This window comes from Haemorhous mexicanus, chromosome 27 (assembly GCF_027477595.1).
Source record: "Haemorhous mexicanus isolate bHaeMex1 chromosome 27, bHaeMex1.pri, whole genome shotgun sequence".
NCBI lineage: Eukaryota > Metazoa > Chordata > Aves > Passeriformes > Fringillidae > Haemorhous > Haemorhous mexicanus.
The window spans coordinates 2,492,065-2,519,201 of record NC_082367.1 but is presented as its reverse complement, the minus strand read 5'-3'; the positions used below and the strand labels follow the sequence as shown (position 1 = coordinate 2,519,201).

General features: G+C 48.4%; 2 protein-coding genes and 1 long non-coding RNA gene across 3 annotated transcripts in view; 1 reads left to right on the top strand and 2 right to left on the bottom strand.

Moving 5' to 3' along the window:
- Nucleotides 1-6,206, bottom strand: part of LUZP1 (leucine zipper protein 1) — a 32,167-nt gene extending 25,961 nt beyond the window's left edge. Inside the window, exon 1 of the mRNA XM_059868830.1 lies at nt 6,065-6,206. The gene's annotated coding sequence lies outside the window, so the exon portion shown is untranslated. The remainder of the gene's footprint in view (nt 1-6,064) is intronic.
- A 69-nt stretch (nt 6,207-6,275) lies between these two features.
- Nucleotides 6,276-8,747, top strand: LOC132338883 (uncharacterized). Its single transcript, XR_009489556.1, has 2 exons — nt 6,276-6,431; nt 6,616-8,747. It is a non-coding gene; the product is annotated as an uncharacterized LOC132338883 (long non-coding RNA).
- A 3,959-nt stretch (nt 8,748-12,706) lies between these two features.
- HTR1D (5-hydroxytryptamine receptor 1D) lies at nt 12,707-13,945 on the bottom strand. The gene has a single exon (XM_059868819.1). The coding sequence runs from the start codon at nt 13,841-13,843 to the stop codon at nt 12,707-12,709; it is 1,137 nt and encodes a 378-aa protein (XP_059724802.1). The 5' UTR covers nt 13,844-13,945.
- Nucleotides 13,946-27,137: the final 13,192 nt, after the last annotated feature.

Genomic DNA, 27,137 nt, shown 5'->3' with positions numbered 1-27,137 from the left:
CTGAAAGTGCTGCAGTGGAATCAGATGATCAAGACAACCTTGGAGCCTCTGCAGCCTCAGAAACACATCCTGTGCTTTTCAAATCAATCCAGTGGGGAAGACACAAGCCAGTGCTAAACCTTCAGAGCCAGATAATGCTTATAGAAGCAATTTTAATTAATGCAATTCTGAGAATGAACGTGTCTGACAGATTTTGCTGCAACACGTACGGAGGGTGCAGCACTGCAGCAAAAGCTGTCACTCCCATCTGTGCAGAGCTGTGCTGCATGCAGCACGGGTGGCAGGGCTGACGACAGCAACCCTCAGAACCACCCTGTCAGTACCACCCTTGCTGCACAGCCCAGAGCTGCCTTTCTGCAAGCACTGCATTGCATGCAGCCACAGAAGAAAAGGTGAAAAGGAAGCATTCAAGGCAAAGAGAAACATTCTTGAGCTAATTAAAGAGTTGCTTGAGCTTATGTTCATCATGATCAGTCATGCAGAAAGACATTTTCAGCTTAGGATGAAGCTACCATTTTTAGAGGTCAATTAGAACACTGCAACACTCACACGAGAAGCAGGAACACAGCAACATGCTCCCTCTTTTGCTCCCACACCATCTTTACCTACCCTGGCACTTGCACTTCCAGTGCAGGATACTTGCTGTCACCTGCCCCAGGACCCTCAGGGGACATGGGAGCAGCCACTGGGATGACCTGCTACACGTTGCCCACTGGCTCCCAGAGTGGGAGAGCTGCTGCTCTGGAGCAGAGGTGATGTGTGTCACCAGAATGCACCTTCCTCAGCTGCCCCACAGGACTGCTGTGCCATGGCACAGGTCAGGCAGCCCTCTCACATCACCTGCCTACAGCCACAGATGCTTTCCTACTGCACAGCCTGACACATGAGCCCCAAGCTCCAGTGGTTTTGTAATATTAACCACCAAAGCTGAATCCTACCAGGGCTAAGAAAGCCTTGGTTCTCATCTCCTGCTGCTCTGCTTTCTCAGAGGCATGCAGTGCACAATCAAGGATAGCCACGACACTATTTGCAAAGGGTCTGAATGAAATCAGTCCTACTACTGCAGAGCCAAACAATCACAAACCCAAGCAAGGAACACGGGGGTTTTGTGGCAAAAAAATCTTATTTAGATCAACGCCCCCTCCCCCCCTCCAGGCATCAAGTTTGCAAGTTGAAATCACAAACCTCAAAACCGGCTGAGTTAATGAGTTAATTCAATACTAAGTAAGGTTTGATACTATGGCCTGGGCAGAACAGCAGGTCAAACTATGACTTAAAAACCAATTAGCTAAGTAAATTCAGAACTATAAATGTTTACATGCAGGGGCTTGTCCACCCAGTACTGATTAAAAATCGTTAAAGCCTACACTTCCCCCTTTGTGACTTGAAGCAGCTAAACCACCACATTCCCCACAAACCAGGGCAGACAGCAAGGAGGAGTGAGGAGGAAGTACCCTCACCTGACAGTGCATGTCCCCCATTACTTCATCCTGGAGCACTCAGGAGCCCACCTGTCAGAAGCAGACATGGAACCAGGCCAGTCTGCCTGTGCCTGCAGCCAAGGGAGGGCAGTGAGCGTGGCTGGGCTGGACAGCTGCTCCCCTGACACACAGGGCAGGGCAGCATGACAGCTATCACACTGCAGCAGGCCAAGGAGCAGCCACACGGAAGTTTCCAGCTCACACAAAGTATTTACACACGTGAGACCGGGGCACTTTGCTGGCCCGTGTTCAGTAGAGCTGCTCAGAGCCCAGATGATAGGATCTGAAGTTACTTTGTGAGGACAACATTTAGCTTTGTTCAATTCAATGAAGCTCTGACAAACAGGGCCAAAAAGATTGGGACTTAATACATGTAGAAAATTTTCCACTGAAGTCCTCTTAAAATGATGTCTCTACTCCTCTGCCCAGACCTGGGCAGCACTTTGTGTGAGGGGGAATTTTGCAAAGGTAGCACATCCAAACTCACTGTGAAAGCATGGTGGTGACACAGACCTCAACACAGACAGCAATGCTTAAAGTTTCAAGGGATGCTATTACTGCACAAGTGACCTCACAAACTTTGGACCAGATCCTCAAACTTAAGTTTTATAGTCATTTTCAGGTGGCCCTGCACTGTGCCTGTCTCCTTCTAGCCTCATGCTCCTCTCCCTTGGCCAGAGTAAAGCAGCCCTGCAGCCAGGCTGGGAATCTGGCAGGGCTAAAGGGAGTGGGGGGAGGCTGATGGTTAATTTTCACCCAGATCAACTCTCTGAACACGGCTGCGTGGAGATTTTGTCAGCTGGGATAGGGCTAGAAAGGGCACCGGGAGGAGAAGGCAGTTAGGACAAGAGGAAAGGCAAACCCACCTCCTCCAGGCACAGTGCCCACCTGCACTGATGTAGCTCTTCCCAGATCCATGACTGGAGAGGATGTGAAAACCCATCTGTCCTTCAACTTGACAAGAGCAAGCAGCCAACTCTCATCCGCCCTCAGTCCCACAGAAATAAACTTACCAGCTTATGTGGTCTTGTACTTTATACCTGTGCATTGGCAACTTTGTTCCCAAGCAAGGAAGCAATACATTTCATTCCTGGGGTTATTGGGGTGGATCCTAAGGGGCTTTATTAGGAGAAGAGACAAGGTTGCAGAATAGGCTGAGTGTTAAGTATAACATTAAAACTCTTCTTTTTTCTAAACACCACCTTCTCCTTTCAGCCCATCACACACAGGGTGCATTCACCTTTCTGGACTGTGCTTCTATGTGAAATTCAAATGTTCGGGAACACAACAAAAATATTCTCGGCTTTCTTTTACAGAAAAGGAAACAGCATTCACACTTCTGTGCACAGCATTCACACTTCTGTGCATGCTGCTGTCATGCTTAGGTAAAGCCATGTGTTGCACCTGCATATCTTACTCCACCCTGGTGAGGGTTAAAGCACACAGGGCTGAGGCATCCTTACAAACCCTTATCTGCCCAGATTAGGGCCTCAGCAGGGGAACATCACTGCCAAAACCTAAGACAGGCCAGAGACACAAAAGCATTAAGGCCTAAATTGCCACATTCTGATGGCTGACATCCAATGCCACACTTTATATTTGATCATTTCAAAAACACTGTTTTTCAGGCTGCTGAATCAACCCAAACCCCACCGACTTCACAGGAATGGCATGCCTGGCATGCCTTCTCAGCCAGGGTGGTTATGAAGGCTCCTAAATCTGGACAGTTAAGGGCAAATGGTTTGTGGGTTTTCCACCAAACTGAATCAGCCACCAGCTGTAAACCCTCAAATCCAGAGAGATGTGACTGCTCACAGTGTGTGCAATGAGTGGTTGCAGTCACCACCAGGAGAAGGCTGCCAGCCCCAGTTATCCTGGCAAACACATGAGCTTAGACAGGGAGATTAATCACACCTTTGGTGGCTACCAAGGGAAGAGGAGATCAAGTTAAAAGACTAAAGCCCTCCAAAGATTCCGCCCATTGAAAGCAGAGAGAATAACAGTATGGAAGGACAAAGCCAACCACCAGCTTTGGGAATGCAAGAAGTGCTGGCAATCAACACCTGCTCATCAGCTGCCACCAAGTATTTGAAAACATTCATGCTCTCTACTTCACGTGTGCAAATACAAGCATTACCCAAGGCAAAAAGTCTGTACAGCAGGCCTTAGACATGTGAAGACGAATGTAACCATGCCATAACCATCACAACAAAGGTTCTCCATTCCAACAGATTTTAAGGGCTCACGTGATCTGCAGTTCACTATTTAGTGTGAAACATATTACTGCTACGAACCATCACCCTTGTGGGAATCTTTCAATAAAAACGACCCCCTAGTGAGATTATATGCTTCATTTTAGTGTAACAATTGTATCAAAATTGTCCTTCTTTGTCATTTCACTCAGTAACGCCAGCCATACTTTCTGAAGAACTCCTGTGAGGAGAGAGGCCTCTGGTTCCTCACCAACTGCAGCCCACGGAGGGAAGGAAACGTCTCATGGAGGACATGCACAGCCTCAGAGGCCCTGGGCACAATACTCTGGTAAGGTTATGCTCAAAGATGTAATCACCAACCCATTCGAACACACAAAATAATGTGGCCTAGATTGCAAGGCGTACTGGGCTTTTAAATATTATCATTTCTTGTAACAGCCACATTTGAGAGTTCTCTTTTTTAACATGAGTTATTTTTGCCTACAATTCCTAGCCTCATATTAAATAAAGAAAATCAGTAACTTCCTCTCAGTTGGGCAATTTTCCGAACACAGAGACAGCCAGAAGGCTGGCAAAAAGTCTGCACTCTTGTAACTTATTTTTACTTCTAAGGAAGTCAGCCTTGGTCAGATTGGCCTGTACTGGAGTGCAGAAATTTTATTATTTCATGGTGTTATGAGGAAGCTGAGGTTGAAGAACTACCTATATCAGGAGACATTAGTTAATGGGGACCTGACTACTCTTGAACTGTGCTGCCCTCCCACACTCCCTTTACCCCAACTCATTCCTTCCCCCAGGAACTTTCAGACATATCCAGAAGAAACACAGCAATCAGCTCTCCATGTCCTCCTGGTAGTGCTACAGAGGGCCTGCTGCTCTGAGCAACCCCAGGGGTCCAGGCACGATGCCGGTGAGGGGGTCCCATGCCCAGGAGGGGTCCCCTGGGGCTCCTGGGGTATCAGCCTGGCAGGCACTGCCGACAGCTTTGAGCAGTCCCTACTGCTGCAGAGCCCATACAATGGAGGAATTACACTCCTGCAAGTGCCGCAGATGCGAACCAGCCTCAGAGCACGCTGTCCCTGCCGAAATGTGCCAGCTGGTACTGGCTGCACAAAGTGACCAGAGCACAGAGCTGCCGGTTCCGTCCTCGCACAGACTGTAACACTGGGGAACGACGCCTCCCCACAGTGTCCCGCAGGTCAGCAGATGCATACCTCTGCCATGAGGCTGTAGGCATGTGGGAAGTTACAGCATTTTTTCCCTCTAAACACGGAATGCCACAGACGATTCCAGGTTGTAAAAATCCCCCTTCCCACTGTCATCACTGCGGTGAGAGGCGCTCACCCATCCCAGCGGCTCTAGACAAGCAACAACCCCAACACACGCGGCAGCGATGAGCACTCCTCACCCCGATTTTTGTGGAACATTTTAACAGAATTTACGCAGCAGTTAAAACCTAACCCCACCGCACCTAACTCAAATGTGCTGATTAGTTGGGATGGTAACTTTAACTCGCGTTTAATTGGTGTAAAGGCTTCAGATGTAGCATTACAAAGGGGAAAAAAATGCAGACATGCAATGAAAGCGCAATCACCAAGGACAACAAGCAAAGGTTTGCTGTGCCACTGGCTTCACATGCCAGCACATGGGACACCTGACAAAGCCAAACGAGGGAAGTTTCAGAAATTCCCGAAAGAGGCAAAAAAAAAAAGTTTCACAGTGCTCCCTCGATTAATTCCCTCACGACGGGGGAGCAAAGACGACTGAAGTGATTAACGAAGTCGGAGCATCAGAAAAGCATACATATAAAAGAACGTTATTAATTATATTATAAACGTGGGCGGGCTGGGAAAGAAGGGGGAATTCAGGAAAAATAAGCAACAGGAAAGGGAGTATGTGGCTGCAGCAAGGAAAAAAAAAAAAGGTTATCCACAGAAAACGCGTTAAGCGCCTGGAAACCTCCAAAATCTCAACCAAGCCGCAGCCAATGGAGTTAGGAACTTCCTTGCGGGCAGCTCGCTACAGCGAGGACCGGTGGGACCGTGCCCTTCCCGGGCGGGGACGGGGCCGATCTCCGCTCAGGAAAGCGGCTGTTCCGGTCCCGTCGGAAGGAGCCCGACGGCGGCTCCATTTCCGAGCGGGAGCCGAGGCCCCGGCGGGCGCCTCAGGGCCGGGTCTCCCGCGGGGGGTCCCCGCCGCCGCCGCCGCCACCGCGGGCGACCCGGCCTTGAGGCACCCGCTCGCCCGCACGGGAAGGGACGGGAAAGGCGGTGGCGGTCAAAGACAAAGCGGATGCCTCAAATTCCTCCCCGCCCCGCCGGTCTGCGGCACCCCCCGCCCTCCGCCCCTTCATCGCCCACCTCTGCCTACCTGGGCAGCAGGAGCGGCCAGGCTTCGCTCCCTCCCAGCCCGGGCTTGGGCAGCCGCAGCCCGCGAGGGGCTCCGGGGCTCGGGCGGCGGGTGCGGGCGCTGACAATGAGGGGAGGGACGCGGTACCGGGCGGTGCTTGACGTCACGGGAGCGGGCGGGGGCTGGCGGCCCGGCCCGGCCGCCGTGCGGCTCCGCGGCGCCCGCCCCCGGCCCTGGAGAGGGCGGGCAGGCCCCGGCCGCCATTTTGGGGGGGCCGAGGGCGCTCGGGGCAGGGAGGGGAAAGTTTCCGCCAGGCCCCGGCGCGGAGCTGGGCGCGGTTGGTGTGGCGGATGGGCGCAGCGGAGGCGCTGCTGTGGCTGCTTTCACGGTGGGTTCGTGCTGCAGAGCCTGCCGGATAGCCCCTTCGGAGCCGGCCCGGGGCTGCCGCTGCCTCGGGGCTTTGGTGTCGGGGCAGGCGGTGCCGGTCCCGGCTCGTTAAAAGCAGGGCAGAGCCCCGTGCCAGGTGGCACAGCGAGGTTTTGTCCTCCTCTCCCGCCGCATCCCCCCTTTAGTGCCATCTCTTGGAGACTGTGGGAGACTTGGTGGTCGATCTAGCTGTGGTTGGTTCCACCTCTGGTATCTGCAGCTCGGGGATGCCGAGATGGGATCAGAGACGAGAGACCTCCCCCATCCATCACTGACCGGAAAAGTTGCTCCCGGTGCAGCTGAGCGGTGAGCAGAGCCCGGGAGTGCGGGTGGCGCGGTGAAGGACAGCGGGAGCTGCCCGGTGCTCTGCGAGCATCGCGCTGCCCGTGCCCGGCCGAGGCCCCAGCAGGCGCCGTCAGAGGCCGGTGAGCAATTCCGGCCTCTCGGCCGGGCTGGGACAGGCTGGGAACCCACTGGCCATTGTGGGGGAAAAAGGGGAGCTGCCTCCTCACCTTGTAACAGCCCTCATTCCACTCTCTGTACTTTTGTCTGCACCTTCCACTGACTGCACTAAGTCCCCATCATTAAAAATATTAAAGAAAAAAATTGCTTTGTCTTAGAGCAGCCAGAGCTTCCTTAGTTTTCCTCTACATCATTTCCTTTCCCTGGACAGAAATTTCTAAGCGTCTAACCTCACTAAGCTTTTTTCTTCAAAATACCAGCCTGGGCAGTGGCAGCCCTTGTTGCCACGTGCACTGTACCACCAGCTGCAGCTATGCTGCTTCTGCATGACACAGAGCAGGCAGCTTGTCTCTCACTTGGATCCACAGATTTGGCATTTATCATTTCCTGGGTTTCTATTCACTCTCTTCCTCACACTGCAGACCCCACCCAGCAGCTGGTTCAGTTGCCACCTTGGTGAGGGGCTTCTTTCTCCTCTCTTATCAGCTCAGCTCAGTTTGTTTCCTGTCACCTCCCTCCATCACTCATGCTGGGTGGGTCAGGACTTTACCTCACACCCTGTGCTTTGCCTCCAGCAGCAGCTCCGTTCACCGTGCCAGTGCTGCTGGCATCTGGTGGCACAGGAGGCTGAGGAGTGTCTCTCAGTCCTTAGTGAGCATTTGCTCTTGTGTGCACTGCTGCACGATGAGGATTCACCAAAGCCTGAGGCATGGTTGCAATGCTTATGTCTTGGATTGGAAGCGTGGGTGCTGGGTTTCCAAAACCCAAAGCAGGGTGCCAGCACCACTGGTAGAAAACTCTTCCCCCAGATGTCCCCACAATGACTGATAGAAAGGCTGCATAGTTCCAAGGGAGTGTGGTGTAAGTAATGTGGGCAGGTGTGACCAGAGATGATGGGCAAGGAGAGATGACAAACACAATAAAATCACAAATTATATGGGGAAGCAGCAGAAGCTGTCAGTGTGTCTGACAACAGAGGATCCATATGGGTGTAGTAGCTTTAAACAAATAAAAGGAACTCGTGCATCTTATGCACAGCTTGATAACGTGAGAAGTGAATGGCTCAAGGATGCCATGAACACCAGAGGCATGAGATTCAAAAGGGATTAGCCAAACTTACAGAGAGCAGATTTCTCTGGGGTTATTTAAAATGTCTATCTGAGTCAACTTCCAGTTCCTGAGGTCCCTGAACTGACTCTTCAGGTATTCTTGCTATTCTGTACCCCCTCTGTTTGTATGGAGAATTTAAGTGAGGTGTCTGAGTTGATCTTGCTGCTGCTGCTGACACATGCAGTTGTATGTCCCTCCTAAAATTACTTGTGTGTGTGCTGCTTCTTCTGCACCAGTTCTGGCATTTGTTCTGTTTATCAAACTGGCAGACAACTAACTCAGAGTCAATACTTCTGTGTCTCTAGTGAGTTGAATTAGCCCACTGTTTTCTAAGCCAGTGGTTCTTGCTTCTCTCTGCACACCAGAAATGGAGATTCTCCTGTTATTACCTGACTCCAGGTGTTTGGGTTTTAAGCATTTAGGAGATCAGAGTCATTATAAGATCCTGATATTTGTTGAATTAATTTCTAACAGCTCCTGACTGAGCTGGAGCCCTGGTTGTGCTAGAAGCCACACAGAGCTTAGGAACAGTATTAAATTCACAGGAAGCAGGGAAAAAGAAACAGAATCATGCTTGTGTAGACAGAAGTGCTGCATGGCTTGCTAGTCTCACATCATTGTCAGCAGTCTATATGGCAATGTAAGTTTTGTTGGGTTTGGAGTTTTGTGTGTATGACTGTTTCTTGTTTCTAGAATCAGCTGGGTGCCACCATGAGCCCCCACAGAAGCCTGCAGCCATGTCAAGGTGGGGTAACAAAGGTACTGAGAAGCCTGCAGCACATAAGAAACAGGTTGATGTCTTGTTAGTTTGTACTGCTGCCATCTTCCTCTCAGTCAGAAAGCATATTCAGTACAGTGAGAACACCATCTCCTCAAACCAAGAGTTTTCATGTCCATCTTCACCAGCTGCAAAAGCAGTCAGAACCTGACACACCTGGAGAACACCAGGATGGGGAGTGGCAATTGCTGGGAATAATAAACAGGATTTACACACACTATGAGTAGGGTTGGTCTGAATACATCAGACATCTTCACTACTGAGTCTTCTACACAAGTCTCATTTCAATCTTGCAACCTAGGTAATGTAAATAATGTCATCAAAGTCTGTTGGTTTGAGGGGATGTTTCACCTCTTCCTGGAGCAGACATCTTAAAAATGTCAGCTAAATTAGGTCTACACATGGAGCCAGAAAGGGTGCATTTAAGGATGCCAAGGGTGCTTGCCAATATAATTTCAAGGCTGGCACCATAGCTACAGCTGTCTCTCTTAACATTTGTTCGAGGACTGGCAAGGTTTACTGCAGAGGGAGTTGTGAACTCAAAAAAGAAAAGCAGGGAACCAAGTAGTTTCCATGGTAGTTCAAGATTTGAAATTGTCTATCCATCATTAACTGCTGTGGAATAGACAGGAAAATACAAAGCATCATGTCTTCACAGTACCAAAGTACCTTTTGCATTAGATCAGAGTGGTAAAATATCATAATTATCAATGAAAGCATTCTGACATTGTGTTATAAAGTGTGTTCTGCAAAAACATTTCCATAACATCATAGACTGATTACATATACAAAACAGGAAGGGGACTTTTGGGCATGTTTGTTTGTGAAGATGTGATCTGTTCATCAATAGGGCTTCATACACTTTGTTTGTGAAGATGTGATCTGTTCATCAATAGGGCTTCATACACTTAAGTAGTTTTACATATTGTTCTTTTGCTCTATTGTGCATTTTGTTCCTTTGTGCATTTTGTTCCTAGTGTGCATTTTGTTCCTTTGTACTCCCCTGACAAGGAGCTGTTTTCAGGTTGGTGAGCATGGTGGGATTGCTTCAACCCACAGGCTTTCAATGGCCATACTTCCTTCATGTAGGAAAGTTCAGGTTTGCCCTGGGAGGAGTGATCATGTTCCACGTTCATTGTCCTGCCAGTCTTCTGTCATGGTGACTCCTCATTGCTGACACTCATCCTCTTCCCTGGTTGTAGGAATAACCTGCACTGGAATTTAAATGCAGGGTGCTGCAGTGAGCACACATGCTTTGATATATATTTAGTTATATCTTCTGTTTTCAATAAATATAATATTGAATTATATTATAATATTATTGAAATAACTGATAATATTGATATTATAATATCATTGAAATAACTATCTTCTTGGACATATCAATATGTACTTCTATACAAATATAACATGTTTTAACTTATCTTTGTGCTCAGTATTGCAAGAGCTTCACGGGAGAGGCACTGAGAAATCACTCAGCCCTCATGTACCTTCTGTGAAATACATTTGTGTGCTCTGGACTGCAATTCACAGAGCATTGTAAAACCTGGTAAATATGGACATTGATCTCTGTGACATGAGAGCCTCCTCCTTTAACTCAGAGGCTGTGGGTGCTATTTAATTTATGATCATCTCTAGCAAGTGTTTTTATCTGACAGTTCCCTATCACTGTTTTTTCCAATATAAATTACTGAGGTATGCTATCAAATATTCACTAACAATAAGAATGGTGTCATATAGAACCACGTGCCTTTTAAAATTAACCTATAATCTAACCAAAGAAAGTGCCTATTTTGTTTACCCTTGAATTAAACAGTGTCAAAGAAGAGTGGTGGATCATCTTCCTTTGCTGTATCTTGCCATTCTGTTCATAATTGGAAATCTTCAAGGGTAGGAAATACAGGAAGAGAACAAAAGCACAGTTGATACAGGCAGGGAATGCACCAACCAGCCTCTCAAAGGCTCTTCCAGGACCATGATCTGTAATTTTGTGTTTCATACTGAGCAAGTGAATCATCCAGAATCTTGGAAGTCATCACAAACTGGCCCAAAGGTGAACATTTCAGACTGTCATCATCAGAGGAGGATGAAAAGTTGACTGCAGCTACAACAGCAAATTGAACAGTACCAGGGACTGGCCTCAGGGGTGGGAGTTCAGTTTTCCACACTGGTTTAGGGTTCAAGCCTTCCCCTGTGGGCTGTGGCCTGTGTCATCTCTCCTGTCCCCAGGCAATGCAGCAGCACAGCTCAGGATGTGGCAGTGCCACTCTGGACACGCCGTGGGAGGACACTGTGTGGACATGGCCGTGTCGTGGCACCCCCCAAACCTCTTGGCAGAAGTAGAGCAGTGCCCTTTTGGGAGGGTGGAGGAACCATGTCCCAAACAGAGCAGCCTTAAATGCCTTCAGTGAGAGAGAGCACTGCCCTTCTGTGACCACACAGCTGCTCTGTCTGACTCTGCAGCACGTGGGTGGTGCTGGGGCATCACTGCATGGTCCATCCTCAGCAGAGGCAGCAGCAACAGGGAGAAGCTGCAAAGCTGTGCTACAAATGCAAAGGAGAGGCTGAAAGCTGGGGTGGACATGCACTGTGGTGGATTTTGCTGGGATGGCCACAGCAGTGCATGGTGGAGATGTACTGGGGCAGGCTGAGAGATGGAAGGGAGGTCAGAAAGATGATGGGGTGATTTTCAAAGCAGTGTGAGGCTCTCATATTCAGTATAGACACAACACTTCTGATGTAAACTGCCCAGAGACTAAAACATTGCATAAAATTTGGGCTGCACCACTTGGTGTGCTGATTTCATCCAAGACCTCCATGTGCCAACTTCCCACCTGCCAATCAGGGAAATAATCCCAGAGGCAGAGAAAGGCAGGTGAGAAGGGACCAGCTCTGTGACCCCAGCAGAGCGTCCTGACAGTGATTCCTGACCACAGTTTGTTTGACCAGTACTGAAAGAATTCCGGAGACAGGGATGCCACATCCACCCCAACAACCTTAATTACTAAGAGAGTTTTCCTTGGTGTGTCACTTTGTTCTCCCCTGTCTAACTTCCCATGTCTTGTCACCAAGGAGTGAAACTTCTGGCTGTTTTATGAGGCCCTAGTCATTCCACACTGGCACTAACCATATTCTCCTGTTTCAGTTTATGCATGCAAAAAAGTTAAATGACAGAAATATAAGATCAATCATTTTCATGCTATTTATTTTGTAGCATTTCTTCACTGGCTGCCCTACTCATGATAAAATGTGTAATAATTAATTCAACTAAATTGTCTCCTTTCTACACTTCACCGAAAGCATAGCTTCAACTGCAGCATTTGTGAAATATCTACATAACTTACATCTGTGCTATGCTTCTCTTCCCTGCTGCTGATTATAGTCAGGCTGTGTCACACATCTTCTGAAAGAGTTACAGGTTTCATCAGCTTCACATGGGTAAGATACATGCCATAGAAAATATAAGTATCAGATCCTGCTCTCCAGAAACTCTCTCAGCTGACATAAATGGTTAATAACATACAGCAGAAATACTAAGGTCTTGTAAATACACACACAATTTCCTCCCATCAGGGTAATGTGTCACCTCATCACACAAGACAAACTCCCTGGTTCACACACCTTGCCTCATTGCAAAGCTTATTTCATGTCTCATTGATCTTATATACACACATGATCACTGCAGTGACCATGGACAAGTTCTGTTATGGCATGTACAATCCCAGACAGAAAGTATCAAATTGGCAAGAAATTTCCAGAAATTTACATGCACAGAACAGGGTAGAGCAGAGATGGCAATTACCAGTCGGTTCCTTAGGGATAAAAGCATGGAAAGTTTCAGGTAGGCTGTGAGATTGCACAAGGGTCAGTTACACAGGAGGAGAGTCTCAAGAGGAGCACTTTTTGAAAAGTATTAGTTTCTGGAAAGCCTGTTTAAATTCTTCATTAAAAGCTGTATAAATGACTGGATTGATTAATGAGTTTAGGTAACCCAACCAGGTGAAAAAGTCCAGTAGGATGGGATGAAACCAACAGGCATCTTGGCAGATTGGTAGGACTAGGGATATGACAAAAAAAGGCAGCCAGCAGAAAATGAAAGCTCCCAGAATAATGCCTAAGGTTTTGGTAGCTTTCCTTTCTCTCGCAGCAGAAATTCTTTTCCTTTCCAGCACACTATCTGCAAGTTTTATTTTAACATGACCCAGAAATATTGGGGATCCACCTGAATGGGAGTGCCCTTCATGAAGGCTAGCATTAATGGAGCAGAGGGAAGAGCCTGCAGAACCAGTGATCAGGTGTGCAGTAGTAAAACGTTTCCCATATAATGGGGGTGGCTTCAGAATCCTGGATCGAGCTGCTACATAAATTCTCCCATACAATATCAGGAGGAGCACAGTTGGGATGTAGAAAGCTCCACAAGTCGAATAAATCGTGTAGGAAATTTGCTCTGTGTTTACAGCACACTTTGCAATTTCTTCATGAGCTTTCACTTGCCTCCAGAAGAAAGGTGGCACAGAGATACTGATAGAAATCATCCAGACCACGGCAATCATGAGGGCTGCTCGGCCAGCAGTGCGGCGCTTGGAATATTCCAGAGCATCTGTGATAGCCCAGTACCTGTCCAGGGCAATGACACACAGGTGCAGGATGGAGGCTGTGCAGCACGTGATGTCTGATGACAGCCAGATGTCACACAGCAGCTGGCCAAAGGCCCACGTGTGGGTGACAGTGTAAGCAATGCTGACAGGCATCACCAGCACAGACACCAAAAGATCAGTCACTGCCAAGGAGCCAATGAGGTAATTCGCAGGTGTGTGGAGCTTTCTAGTCAGGAGAATTGTAATAACAACAAAAACATTTGCCAGGATTGTTGCCAAAGTTATAACAGCCAGGAGGACTGACAGTGAAATCTTCAGCCCTAGGAGTGTCCTTTCATCCCAAGACAGAGGTGTTTCAGTGACATTTAATGATTTATTTGCTGAGCTCTGGAGAGAGAACTGTGCTGAATGGTTGTACTGAGTCATCCTCTGCTCTGATTTCACCTTCCAGTGCAATCCTTCTGGGACAATGAAGAAAGATGCTCACTTTTGTTGATAAAATAGAATTTTTCATACTTTGGTTGAACACTGAAGAATTATTAACTTGTTGAAAACTTCAGCTGACACAGTAGATAAGGTGCTCTCCTATGCAAGATTTTACATCATATCACATCACATCACATCAATTACATCATTGTTACAGCAAAATGTCATCCAGACACAAGTCTGGTGTACAACAATGAAAGCAGTACTATAAGTGATGAGAATTCAAGTGGTTTTCATCTTGAAGAAAATAAAACAATTATTTGCTAACTTTTTTTCACACCTCCTTTCTGACCTAATCTTCTACAAAGTTCCATAAATCAATACTGAAGGGTAAGAGATGGAAAAGAAACATCTGGGCATGCAGTTGATGCCCCTTTGCTGGAGACAAAGCTACCCTCAAGATTATTTTCCTTTTCTCTCTAATAGCTGAGTGACATGTTTTTGGTATTTACAAGGGACACTTTATTAGTAGAGTACCTAACATATGAAACAATACTTCTGAATTCCTTCTGTAAACATTATTTCTCCCACATTTGCAAATCAAGACTTCTTCAAGTACAGATCTCCATTTTCATTTATTTCTCCAGACTATTCAGGTTTTCCCTTCCACAATTAGTCTTCAAATGCTGAAGTCAGGTGCTGGGTGCCAGACCCCAATGCACTGGTGCACATTACAGCACAGTCTGCAATCTGCAGGCTTTCCATACTTCTCCTTGCATTCACCAGGGCTGGATTTCCTGAAGTCTTCACAAACCTGAAGGAAACATCCTAAGACAGATTTCACTCACTTCCATGAGTCCCAGAATGTCACTTGTATTATGGCAGCCCAACCCTTCTTGAAAGAGATCCTGAATGTGGGTCAGGAAGGGCTTTGAAGAGTGCTGTGAGGGCTACAGGGAGAACACCCAACTTCTGCAAGGAGAAAATCACCAGGCCAGCCTGCTCCCAGCCCTGCAGGAGAGGAGCCTCTCTCAGTCACCTCTGGTACCAATTCATGCCATCCATCCAGGCACTCAGCTGGCAATCTGTGGAGCAAGAGGAGCACAATATTCTACATGAAACATCAGCACTTTGAACTCAAACAGCCTCTCTTAAGCTCCTAAATCCTAATAGAAGAAGCAACACTTTTCAATTTGGTGTGTTTGATATTTTTATGTACAACCACCTTCTGTCAGTTAAACATTTTCAGACATGCTTTTTCTTTTGAGGTGTACTTTTCTAAGAAGGAGACATAGAAAAGTCTCGTATTTCACACTAGGCTATCACTTTCTTGATTTTTTCTCTCTCTAGGAAGAGAAAATCCCTTCCCCGTGACCATTTTGTAAACTGAGCAAAGTCAGTACATGATATTTATCATGTACTCAGGAAGAGTTACCATCTAGACAAAATGAACATATTTCCAATAATTTAGTCTTTCAATGAAGTTACCTTTTAATCAACAAAAGAATGATGAATACAGGTAAATTATTTTCCTGTTAAAAAGAAAAAGAAATTAAGTTTGTGTAAACTACAGGTACTGAAGGAAAATAATATTAAATGACAAGCAGTCAATAAATTATGTCAGGTACAAAGTCATACACATAACTGCCTGTTAAGAAAAGTAGAAAATAAATGCACAGACATTACAAATCCAGAAACAGCAGAGCCCAGGAGTGGGAAGTGGCCATCCAGCATGTTTCCTGAGAGCAGAGGGATGTGCTGCCTGGGCAGGATGCACACACCTCTGGAGCATGAGGAGCCCTGGGCAGAACCTGGATGTTGAGGAACACATTTAGTGCCAGCTGTGCTCAGCAGTGCCAGCTGCAGGTTGAGCTCCTGTGGCAGGACCCAGGACGTCCCTCTGGCTCTCCTGAGCAGCCAAGACCCCTGACAGGGGTCTCAGAGACCCTGGCACAGAGCCCAAAATGCCTGTGGTTTTGATTATGACCATGGAGCAAGTTACCAACCTTAGATGAAGATCTGCAAGCCACAAAAAAATTAAGTGGAATGACAGTGAATTTATCATGAGGTGAAAAAGTAGATTTTGGGGTTTCTAGAATGGAGTTCCAGGGGGCAAGATGAGGAGTCTGGGCGTGTCCTGCATTTCTCCTTCTTCTTCTTGGCCACCATCTTCTGCTGTGATGGTGGCACTTTTAGATTGGTTTAGAGTAGAAGCTCACTGTCTAACATGGGTGATAGGTATTGGAAAATAATTGTAAACATTGTATACGAAGTTTTTAGTATAAAGACATAACACTGCCCCGGGGCCAGGCAGAGTGTCCTGGGCTGTCTTGCTGAACAAACCTCAGCAGGACAGGAGAAAGAATTTTATCGATAAAGAACAATAAACAACCTTGAGAATGAGAACTGAGGAGCTCTGACTCCTTCTTCGAGCGCCAGGCTGGGAAAAGAGACTGGCAAATTTTTCCCAGGATCTCTCAGATCAGCGAGAGGTCCTGGGATGCTCCTGCAGATGGCAGCTCCTAAAAGACATCTGAGACTGCTACTGAAACCTTGGGTTGGAAACACAAGGACTGCCACTGAAACCTTGGGTTGGAAACACAAGGACTGCCATGGAAACCTTGGGTTGGAAACACAAGGACTGCCATGGAAACCTTAGGTTGGAAACACCAGGACTGCCACAGAAAACCTCGGGTTGGAAACACAAGGACTGCCATGGAAACCTTGGGTTGGAAACACAAGGACTGCCACTGAAACCTTGGGTTGGAAACACAAGGACTGCCACAGAAAACCTCGGGTTGGAAACACAAGGACTGCTACTGAAACCTTGGGTTGGAAACACAAGGACTGCCACTGAAACCTTGGGTTGGAAACACCAGGACTGCCACAGAAAACCTTGGGTTGGAAACACAAGGACTGCCACTGAAACCTTGGGTTGGAAACACAAGGACTGCCACTGAAACCTTGGGTTGGAAACACCAGGACTGCCACAGAAAACCTCGGGTTGGAAACACCAGGACTGCCACAGAAAACCTCGGGTTGGAAACACAAGGACTGCTACTGAAACCTTGGGTTGGAAACACAAGGACTGCCATGAGAAACCTTGGGTTGGAAACACAAGGACTGCCACAGAAAACCTTAGGTTGGAAACACAAGGACTGCCACTGAAACCTTGGGTTGGAAACACAAGGACTGCCACTGAAACCTTGGGTTGGAAACACCAGGACTGCCACAGAAAACCTTGGGTTGGAAACACAAGGACTGCCATGGAAAACCTCGGGTTGGAAACACAAGGACTGCCATGGAAACCTTGGGTTGGAAACACAAGGACTGCCACTGAAACCTTGGGTTGGAAACACAAGGACTGCCACAGAAAACCTTGGGTTGGAAACACAAGGACTGCCACAGAAAACCTTGGGTTGGAAACACAAGGACTGCCACTGAAACCTTGGGTTGGAAACACAAGGACTGCCATGGAAACCTCGGGTTGGAAACACAAGGACTGCCACTGAAACCTTGGGTTGGAAACACAAGGACTGCCATGAGAAACCTGGTGAGGAACCCAGGGTGCTGTCTGAGTGTAGGGGTGGCTGCCAGGGGGCTCCGATGGTCCAAGTGTGGCTGCCAGAGTGGCTCCTGGATGGTCAGACAGGGAAGTTTCCCTGCTGCTGGTGCTGTTATCACCTCCAGATAAGATAACATCCCCTCTAGATAAGACAGCACCATCGCCTCCCGCGTGTGCCTCTCTCGGGCTGGCTCGGTGCGTGGGGTGGCAGTGCAGCCTGCAGGCAGCTGAGAGCACCGGCCCAACAGCCCCACCCGGCATGGCAGGGTTGTCACCCTGGCTTGTCACCAGCTTTGTCACACTTCACAGGACGGGAATCCTCTTGGGTGCCTTGGCTGCATCAGCGCTGTTCTTGGTCCATCTGTCCTTGGGCTTCACCTGTGCTCTTGTGTCGCTGACATGTTTTATGAAAAATCCTTTCCTTAGGATTGTTTCCTCCTGAGAAGCTGAGAGGCCTCAGGAACAAACTGCAAACAATGATTCTCTGCTGCTGTGGAATGCACCAGGTGGATCTGGGATTGGTCTCACCTGGTTGTTTCTAATCAATGGCCAATCCCAGTCCAGCTGTCCAGACTGTCTCAGTCACAGACAAACCTTTGTTATTGATTCCTTTTCTATTCTTAGCCAGCCTTCTGCTGAAATCCTTTCTTCTATTCTTTTAGTATAGTTTTAATCTATTATATATCATAAAATAATAAATCAGCCTTCTGAAACATGGAGTCAAGATTCTCATCTCTTCCCTCATCCTGGGACCCCTGTGAACACCATCACACTCCTGGCCATGGACTATGGGAATTTTTTTCACTTCAAAGCCCTGAAATAAATGGAAGGTGATGTCCCAGCCAACCAGAGTGAGATTGGCACAGCACAGCACGCTGACATACAGTGCCAGGCTGCAGCCAGTTTAACTCTCTGCAGTTAGAGAGCAAGGGCAAGGTGGCAGGGAAGGGCCTCTTTGAGGAAAAGCAGAGCACCAGGTGTGCCAGGGCAGGTCCACTGACAGGCAGGAGAAGGCTGGGTGCCACCAGGAGCTCCTCAGAACCAAGTGTCATCATGTGGGCTCTGGGCATGGAGCTGCAGAGATTGCCCAGATAACCAGAGGTGCTCAGTCCAAGGGTAAACAAAGTCCCAACACAGATCTGTTCCTTCTGGAGCACAGCCATTACTGGAGAGTGGGGCAATTCCTGCACACTGTGATTTCATGGTGCAGCTGACACACTTTCTGAGGATGCTGGGCTGCAAGAAAGCTTCAATGCACCTCTGCAGTGCTGGGCTGGCATAAATAATGTATACAAAGTAGATATGTTGAAATAAAAGTACAGAATTTACTCTTTCACTAAATAGAACAGAAAAAAAAGGGAAATTAGATAAAATGTCCTTTAGTAAGTTGCACGTTTCCTTTAAGTTCACACTAAAATTAGAGGAATTAGGGAATTAATTTTCTTCTCTTGAAGCTGGAGAATTGCAAAGGGATGGCCGAAAACAGAGCTAAAGTTCAGCAAACTACTGAAAATTCATTTGGTATGTTATTTTCACTTTTCATTTAAATGCAGAATCCACTAAATAGAGCAGGTCCATTCTGTCATGCTGAAAGTGTGATCAGCAGTGAGGCTGCTTCCAGTGAGAGCCAACAGCAGGTGGCCAGAAGGCAGGACAGGAGGTGGCACTCTGGCCAAGAGGAACCCCTCTGAAGACCCTTTTCTTTAAAAAGGGAGCAAGTTTTGAGTAAGTTCTTGCATTTTGGAACAATTGACTCAAGCATGCATCATAGAGTAGGTGTGGAGCCCAACCTGAAGACAAAAGCACTGTTCAAACAACATGAAATACATTTAGAATTGGCTCTGGGAATGTGCCCATCCAGAGATCATAACCAAACGTGGATGCAGCTCCTGGGAGAAAACCAGGCAGTGCTGTAATGTATTGCACTGAAAAATCCAAAGTACAAGTATGTTTGCATCAGAATTTCTGGTGAAGCCCAGCAGCAGCTGGGCCCTTCAGGGCTGAGCATCTCTCTTCACTGCCAGTGAGGGGAGCTGGTAGAGAAGAGTTCATGTTTCTGGAAAAGTGTGCCTGACTCTGCAAGTGTTCACTCCAGCACTGCTCATGCAGCATGGCTGGATGTCTAATCTGCCAGGATCATTGTGACTATTTCCAAGTAAATCAGGTCCCTAATCTGCCAGGATCATTGTGACTATTTCCAAGTAAATCAGGTCCCTAATCTGCCAGGATCATTGTGATTTTTCCAAGTAAATCAGGTCCCTAATCTGCCAGGATCATTGTGACTATTTCCAAGTAAATCAGGTCCCTAGTTTGTTCATTTGATGCAGAGAACAGCATTCTATATGAGAAACTATAGGCAAAACATTTCTCATTTTAAATAAGCAGCTGTAGTAATTACCAAGCAAATATTAGCAATGTTTAACACCTTCACTCTCTCCTCCCCACCTTTGATTTTTGCTCAGCTTGTAAGAAATTATTGGTATTTTCTTGTAAGAATTATTGGTATTTTTCCTCTCTTACCTTTATTTACCAATAGGTATTAGCTATCCAACCCACTGATAATTACCAAGTTGCAATTGCTGTTACACATTATAACTAAATATTACTTATCAAAGAGAAAGCCTGGGGTTTACTAGGCAGTGATTCTGGTAAATGCTACATTACCAAACCAGCCTCTACAATATGTTACAAAGTTCTTTGGAGGGAGCAGGGGCTGGGAAGCTCTCAACCATAAAGCTGAGTTTAAGGACAAGTGCAAGGTAGGTGGTTCAGGTAGAAATGAGCAGTTCCCCTGCTGTGTGATGGAGAGTACCCAGCTCAGCAAAAGCTCTGCTCAGTGTGGGCTCAGTGTGCACTGTCAGCAGAGCCAGTGACATTGTACCAGGGCAAAACAGCAAACAGCCTGGCAAGTGTGTACCTGGGAATGAGGCCTTGAATAGATCTTGTTCTGCTCACTTTGGACAAGGCCAAATGGCAGCCTGGCATTCAGCTCTGGGCACTGTTCCCAAGAAGATCCAGAGCACACAGCAAGGAATCAGAGGAAAGCAGCAGGAATCATCAGAAAAGAAAATGTATGGGAATAAACTGCATGGGAACAGGAATGCTGGGGTTTAAAGAGCACAGCTGAGATGTTCAACAGTCTTTCTGTGCATGAAAGCCTGCAGAACAGGAAGGAAGAGTCTGTTCCCTGTGGCTGTGACTAATACCACTGAAAGGAGAGAGACTTAACTACAGCAAGGAAGACTGAGCCCTCAGGAAAACTTTGGAGAGAGTAAGAGTAGTGAAACAAAGTATTGCTTAGGGACACTGACATCTCCATCTCAGAAAGTCACAAGGACAGATCACATAATCTTTTTGGAGTGTATTTCCTATAACCAGTGAAGCACCAGGAAAGTAAAGTGAATTAGTTTACCCCATGTAAAATGGTGAAAACCAGAATTTTTTCTGCAATACAGCCTAAACTTGATGAACTCCAATTTTGAACTCCAATTCAAAATGAACAAAAAAACCAACAAAGTGAAAGGTTTTGCAGAACATCACAGTTCAGGTCTGGAACTAGCTCAAGATTCAGCATTGTGGTGCTGTGGTGTTCCCCATGGGCAGAGGAACACAGAGAATTTTTATTGCTTTCAAGAAGGGTCTGGTGAGGGATGACACAGCTGCCTGTAACAGCTGTCCCTGGATGTCCTTGGGGCAGCAGAGCCCCCAGGCTCATTTCAGAGCAAACTCCCCACGACTGTGGCAGGGAAGAGCACAGAATGTCCTCTTGACAGAGTGGGCCATCAGCCCCATGAGCATTTTCCACGTGCCTCTGGCTTTCTAAGCATTGCTCCCTAACAGTTCTCTGCCCTCCTCTCTTGCTGCACTCTGATCTTTGGTGCACTCCTCTGCTTCAGCTTCACTTTCAAGGATGCAGGCACAGGGTTCCCTGACATACAATGCTTGTTCCTTTGGTCCCTGAATGATTCTCCTTGAAGTCCATGTTCCAGTTTCATGCACTGCTGCCCGCAGCACGCTGGAAGCACCAGACTGCAACGCTGGCAGTCCTTGTGCTTGGCTGGGTCCTGCTCTTTGCTGCAGGACCAAAGCCCATCCCAAAAGTGGCTCAGATTCATCATTGATGCAACAGGTGACAGGTGGCTGCTGGATCCATGTGAGAAAACAGAGCATTTTGTCCTGAAAAGCCTGGCTTGCATCCAGGCAGGTACAGAGGCACAGACAGGTGAGGATTCCGAGGGTTCAGTGTCACAGTGGCAGCTCCTGGCTTTGCTCTAGCACCTAACCAGAGGTGACCTTTGGCCACCATCCTACCCAAAGCAGGAGTGAAGGAGAAACCAGGCAGCTGTGTCACTCGTGGAATACAAACCAGGATGGTGTGGGATAATAATGGAACAACCCTTAAAGCAACCCAAAGCTTTCCCCAGGGCAATCTACATTAAATGACACTTCTAAAGTGGTCACTATTTACCCAGTATTACCCTGTACCTGGAGGAAGAGACCTGCAAGAAGCATTTAGAGCTCTAAATCACCTGTGAGCTTCCCTCCCAGACACGGCACGCAGGGTCAGTGCAGGCTGCCCAGAGCGGCTGCGGCTCCAAACATTCAAGGTCAGGTTGGACGTGGCTCTGAGAAACCTGATTTGATTGAAGATGCATCTGGTGGCCGGGAGGACGGACTAGGTGACCTCTAAAGGTCCCTTTCCGGCCAAACCACACCGCAATTCCGTGATGCCCGCGTCGGGCGCCGCGGGGTCCCCGCTCTCCGCGGCTCCGCAGGGCGATGCCGCCCCGGAGCTCTGCCCGCCCCATCCACCGGCGCCCGCAGAGCCGGGGCGATGCCGCTGATCCCGGGGCGATGCCGGCTGATCCCGGGGCGATGCCGCTGATCCCGGGGCGATGCCGCTGATCCCGGGGCGATGCCGGCTGATCCCGGGGCGATGCCGGCTGATCCCGGGGCGATGCCGGCTGATCCCGGGGCGATGCCGGCTGATCCCGGGGCGATGCCGCCGCAGGCCCCGGCCTCCCGACCCCCTCCTCCAGTTCTCCCTCCTCCGCCTGGGCTTTTTCCGGGGCCGCCGTGGCGAAGCCCCCGCGCTCTGTCCCCGGGCACCAACTTCAGCCGGGGCCGAGCGCCCGCCCCGTCGCAGCGCCCCGGCATCGCCCCGGCCGCCAGCACTCACCCTCTGTCCCCGCCGTCCCTGCTGTCCCCGCCGTCCCGTTCTCGCCCGGCTCCGGCAGCGTCCCCCCGAAACACCGGCGGCCCCGGCCGGGCTCGTGGCGCCCGCGCTGCGCGTCCCGCCCCGCGGCGCTGCTCCGCTCCGCTCCCCTCCGCTCCGCTCCGCTCGGCAGCGCCGCTGCGGCTCGCCCGGAGCCGGGACTCGCCCGGAGCCGGGGGCTCGCCCGGAGCCGGGACTCGCCCGGAGCCGGGGGCTCGCCCGGAGCCGGGGGCTCGCCCGGAGCCGGGGGCTCGCCCGGAGCCGGGGGCTCGGAGCTCTGCCCTCCCGAGGGTCGGCCCAGCCAAGGTCCCCCCTGCCCAGCGGGGCCAGCTCTGCCCGGGGCTGCGGGGGGCGGCTGCGGCCCCTCCCGGGGGTTCCCTGCGCCGGACCCCGCTGGCCAGCCCGGCCGTGCCCCGGCGCTGCGGGGTCGGGGAGCCTGGCGCTGTTCCGGTGGATGCGAGGATCGATAACTCAGGGTAGCGGCGATGAGCAGAGCGGCTGGGGAGGCCAAGGATGGAGAACGGCTCGGAGCTCCTCCGGATGGGCTTGACCCAACTGCTGCTTCAGCTTGGCTCCGACCTGGGGCTTGCACACCCTCTCAGCACAGCCCTCCTGCTTCCAAACCTCAGAGACACAGTGGTAATTCCAGCATTTTTAAGCTATGCAGTTAGTGGATTTTTACCAGTTTTACTTGCTAACTAGAAATGAATGTTATTTTTCCTTTTTTTTTTTTTTCCCGAAGAAGCAGCAACTATGTTCACACTAGACAAAACTTTAACATAAAAGTAATTCAGATTCCAAGGTCTTGAAACAGAAACGCTTAAGCCACAGCCCCTTTGCAGCATCATTTGGCCTTAAATAGATTCTAAATTAGCCATTGCCAGCTGTCTCCATTTTCCTCTGGCAGCTAATTTACATATTGGATTACTTTCAAAATACAGATAATCTCATGAGTTTTGCACACTTAATATTGTGGATAGTCAGGCTCTGCCCTCTCCACCACAGTGTCTCAGTAAATGATTTTTAACCCTGAGCCCAAGTCTGCTGTAGCTGCCCTCAACTCGGTCTATAAGAAGTCACTGTCCCTCCAAATATCTTGGAGGGTTTTGTCCCATCTTCAACATCTCATAAAGCTGGCTGCTCCCAGAACAGCAGCATTTTACCTGCTCTCCACTGCAATGGAGAAGGGTTTTGAACCTGGGATGGCTGAGTATGGAATAAATCAAAAAGCTAAAGCCTCACTTGGGACTGAGAGGAAAATACGAGTTTTTTAAACTGCAGCCACATGGTGTGAATCTTACACAAAAAATAATAATTCCTTGCAGCATCACTTCACTCCCAGGCTGGGAGAGGACACATGGTGAATCTTTTGAGCCTCCAGAATTTCCCACTGAGACAAGAGTAGCTACAATAGGTTTTCTCTGAAAATCTGAAGATGCCTCTCCATTTATTTTCCTCCCAAACAACGTGGGTGTTGTTCTGTGGGTGGGAATGTGTTTGATGTGATACAATGTGAAAGGAAAGAGGTTGGCTCTTTTATATCTCCAACTGGGGAATAAATTCTGCCCTTGGGCTACAGATACTCCATGGAATCTTGCAGAGCTCTGCAGCAGAGTGCAGGCTGGTCTGGGGGCTGTGGCCACCCCAAGACCCCTGCAGTCCCTTGTAAGGAGAAGAGAGCTGGTGTGCCACAGACAGAGGATGGATTTCTCCTAGAATGGGGGAAAAAGGAGCAAAGGTGCTGTAAGGTTGTTGTTCTCCCATGCCAGGACTTCACAGATGTCAGTTATTTTTCACAAACAGTAATTCCACGCAGAAAAAGGAAGTGTCTGGTGGCTTTCCTTAGGCTGACTGGGAAAATCAGAGAAAATTTCAGGGTCCAGACTGGTCTTCAGATATTAAAAAAAATAAAATTCTCCTCCCTCTGACTTTGATCCTCCAGATACTCTCTAATAAGAGCTAGAGCACTTTTCTCTCATGCTTTACAAGGTCAAGATCAGTATTGTATTTAATATCCTGTGTTGAAAGTCCTGCTTAGAAAAATAATGCAACTACTCTTTTTTTGAGATATATTATCTTCATTTTTGATGGAGCAGGTGCACAGAGAGAATTTGTGCACAGACCCAGAGCTGGTACAAACGTGCACCAGTAAGACAGACAGATCTACAGACAAAGGAGTCTGAAACAAGTCTACTCTTTGGCCTGACACTAAAAAAACCAAACCCACAGCTGCACTGGCAAGGTTGGCAGAGTCACAGCAGTCTGTTGGTGCTGCTCAGCCTGTACATCCCTGTGAAGGACTGGAGAGGCTGGTGCTCAGCATCACTGGAGCTCAGGCACATCTGCATCCACTTGGTGCTGTCTGAGGCAGAGCCTTGGGTGAAGATCAGGATTTCATACACAGCTTTCAGTAAGTTTCTTCCTTTGATCCACTTATTAAACTTTCACAAGGCTGATTTCATTTTTCCTTCTTAAACTGAGCCCATCTAAGCATGCCTACCTCTAATTTTGTTTCCTACCATGTTTGACTCCCAGAATTTCTCACAGCTTAAACATTCCCCCAGCAGCCTGAGCCAGTTCTGATGCAGCTGAGCCTTGGTGCCCAGGCTGGGGAGTGGTGCACTAAGGGTTACAGGCACATCCAAGGAGAATTAAAGCTCATCCAAACCACCTGTCTCAGAATCCTGAGTGAAAGCCCCACCATATCGACCAGCCTTGACTGCTCTAAGGTGGTGAAGAGCATTTCCTGGGTGTCTGATTTCACAGGGCCCAGGTTTTATTCCCTGGCTGCAGAAGAAAAGCTGAAAAGTTGCTGTTTTCTCAGTGTGGGGAACACTTTCCTCCCTTGGTGTAGCTGGAAGGCCACCAGGGACAGAGCTGATGCTTTTCCTCTCCAGGGTGGTGGCTGTCCAGGCTGTCCCAGAGTGAGCCCCCAGTCTGTGCTGTGAGCCCTCCCCTGCTCTGCTCTAACTCAAACCCCAAACACATCGGGGGGATGTTGTGACTGCTGTGACTCCCAGGGAAGCAGGATGGTGATGAACTGTCTAACTTTCCCAGAAAGGCTGGAGGAGTGTCTGTACTTGTTTGAGCTGGCAGGAGGGGTGACAACCAGCAAGGAAAGCCTCTGCAGGACTGTGCATAGGCACAAATCAACCTGGTGCTGGTAAAAGGCTGCTGGGCTGCACTGTAGAAACAGAACATCTGAGACCAGAATTATTTTCCAAGAGCTGGAAAGTGTCCCAGTCTCCTTGTCCAGCATATGGGAGGGACAGTGCACTGAGCAATTCCAGGGAAGTCTCATGAAAACCATCACCTGGACACATCCTCCTCAGACACAGAAAATGACAATTAAATGGCTGTTCATGTAAAAATCCCTCCTTCCTCAGCAGCATGGCTCCCTGGGCATGCAGCACTGTCAGATCCATGGCTTGTGTGAACAGAGATGCTTTTTCTCTTTGTAGATCTTGCCAAGCCCAGGCTAGAGAAGGAGAGGAGGCTGATGTCACCCTGAGTACTACAGCAAGCACTTCAAAACTGCTTTTGCTCACCATTAAAGTGTGGTGAGGACACTAATACAAAAGACCTTCCTGGTTTTCAGTCTAATTTTGCCCACTGCTAATTTACATCTATTTCTCCTGCATCCAGCAGGACCTTCCTTGAGCTTTACCCTCATGATTTACCCACCAACTCTGTTTTGAGGCAACAAAATGTACTGACTCCTTGTCACAGAAATTTACTTTGGCTGAGGAAGACATGCATCATGAGGTCCCTCCTTTTGCTTCAGAGATTCTCTTTGCTTTTTGATATTTGTTGTCACCTTACTCTATCATTGAAAACTTAATTAAAGACCCAGACATTCCAAAAAAAGGAGGAAACTCACAGTACTTTTTTCCTACATGAGTCATTTTCCTCTGAATTCCACGTTTTTGTCACATTCCAAACCTCACACTTAGATGCTGACATATGGAGAATTCTTCAGGCACTGCTTCTCTGCAGAAGGTGTAGTTTGGCTTTAGAGCTTTATTCTCAGTATTACAAAGGAGCAGAACCAAGAGCCCAGCCAATGCTTCCTTGTTCTAAGGCTCCTCTCTTTTCTTTCTCTCTATCAAGTAGAAAAATGCCCAGAAATTGGTAGATAATCAAAATACAGAACCTCTGTTTTGATTGCTGAGGTAACTTGTAGCAGTGCCTGAGAGCTGCTTTCCCCAGAGTTCCTCGAGCCTGTTTTAACCCTCTGATTCATGCAGAGGATGGCAGAGAAAGGCAGTCAGCTCCCAAGAAGTTGTGTGTGCTCACTGAACTCCATGAGGTCTTACTCACACATTAAACAAAACAATATTGTTATACACACACATGAATTTTCTTCCACAGAAGAGAGGAATTCTCTGTCAGCACTGCTCTCCCAGTGAAGCATTTCTCTGCACAGAGTGACACCAGGGCTGGAGAAACCCACCAGAAACTGGGTGAGGGAAGGCTGAAGGACCTGGCATGTTCATTTTGGGAAAGATAAGGGG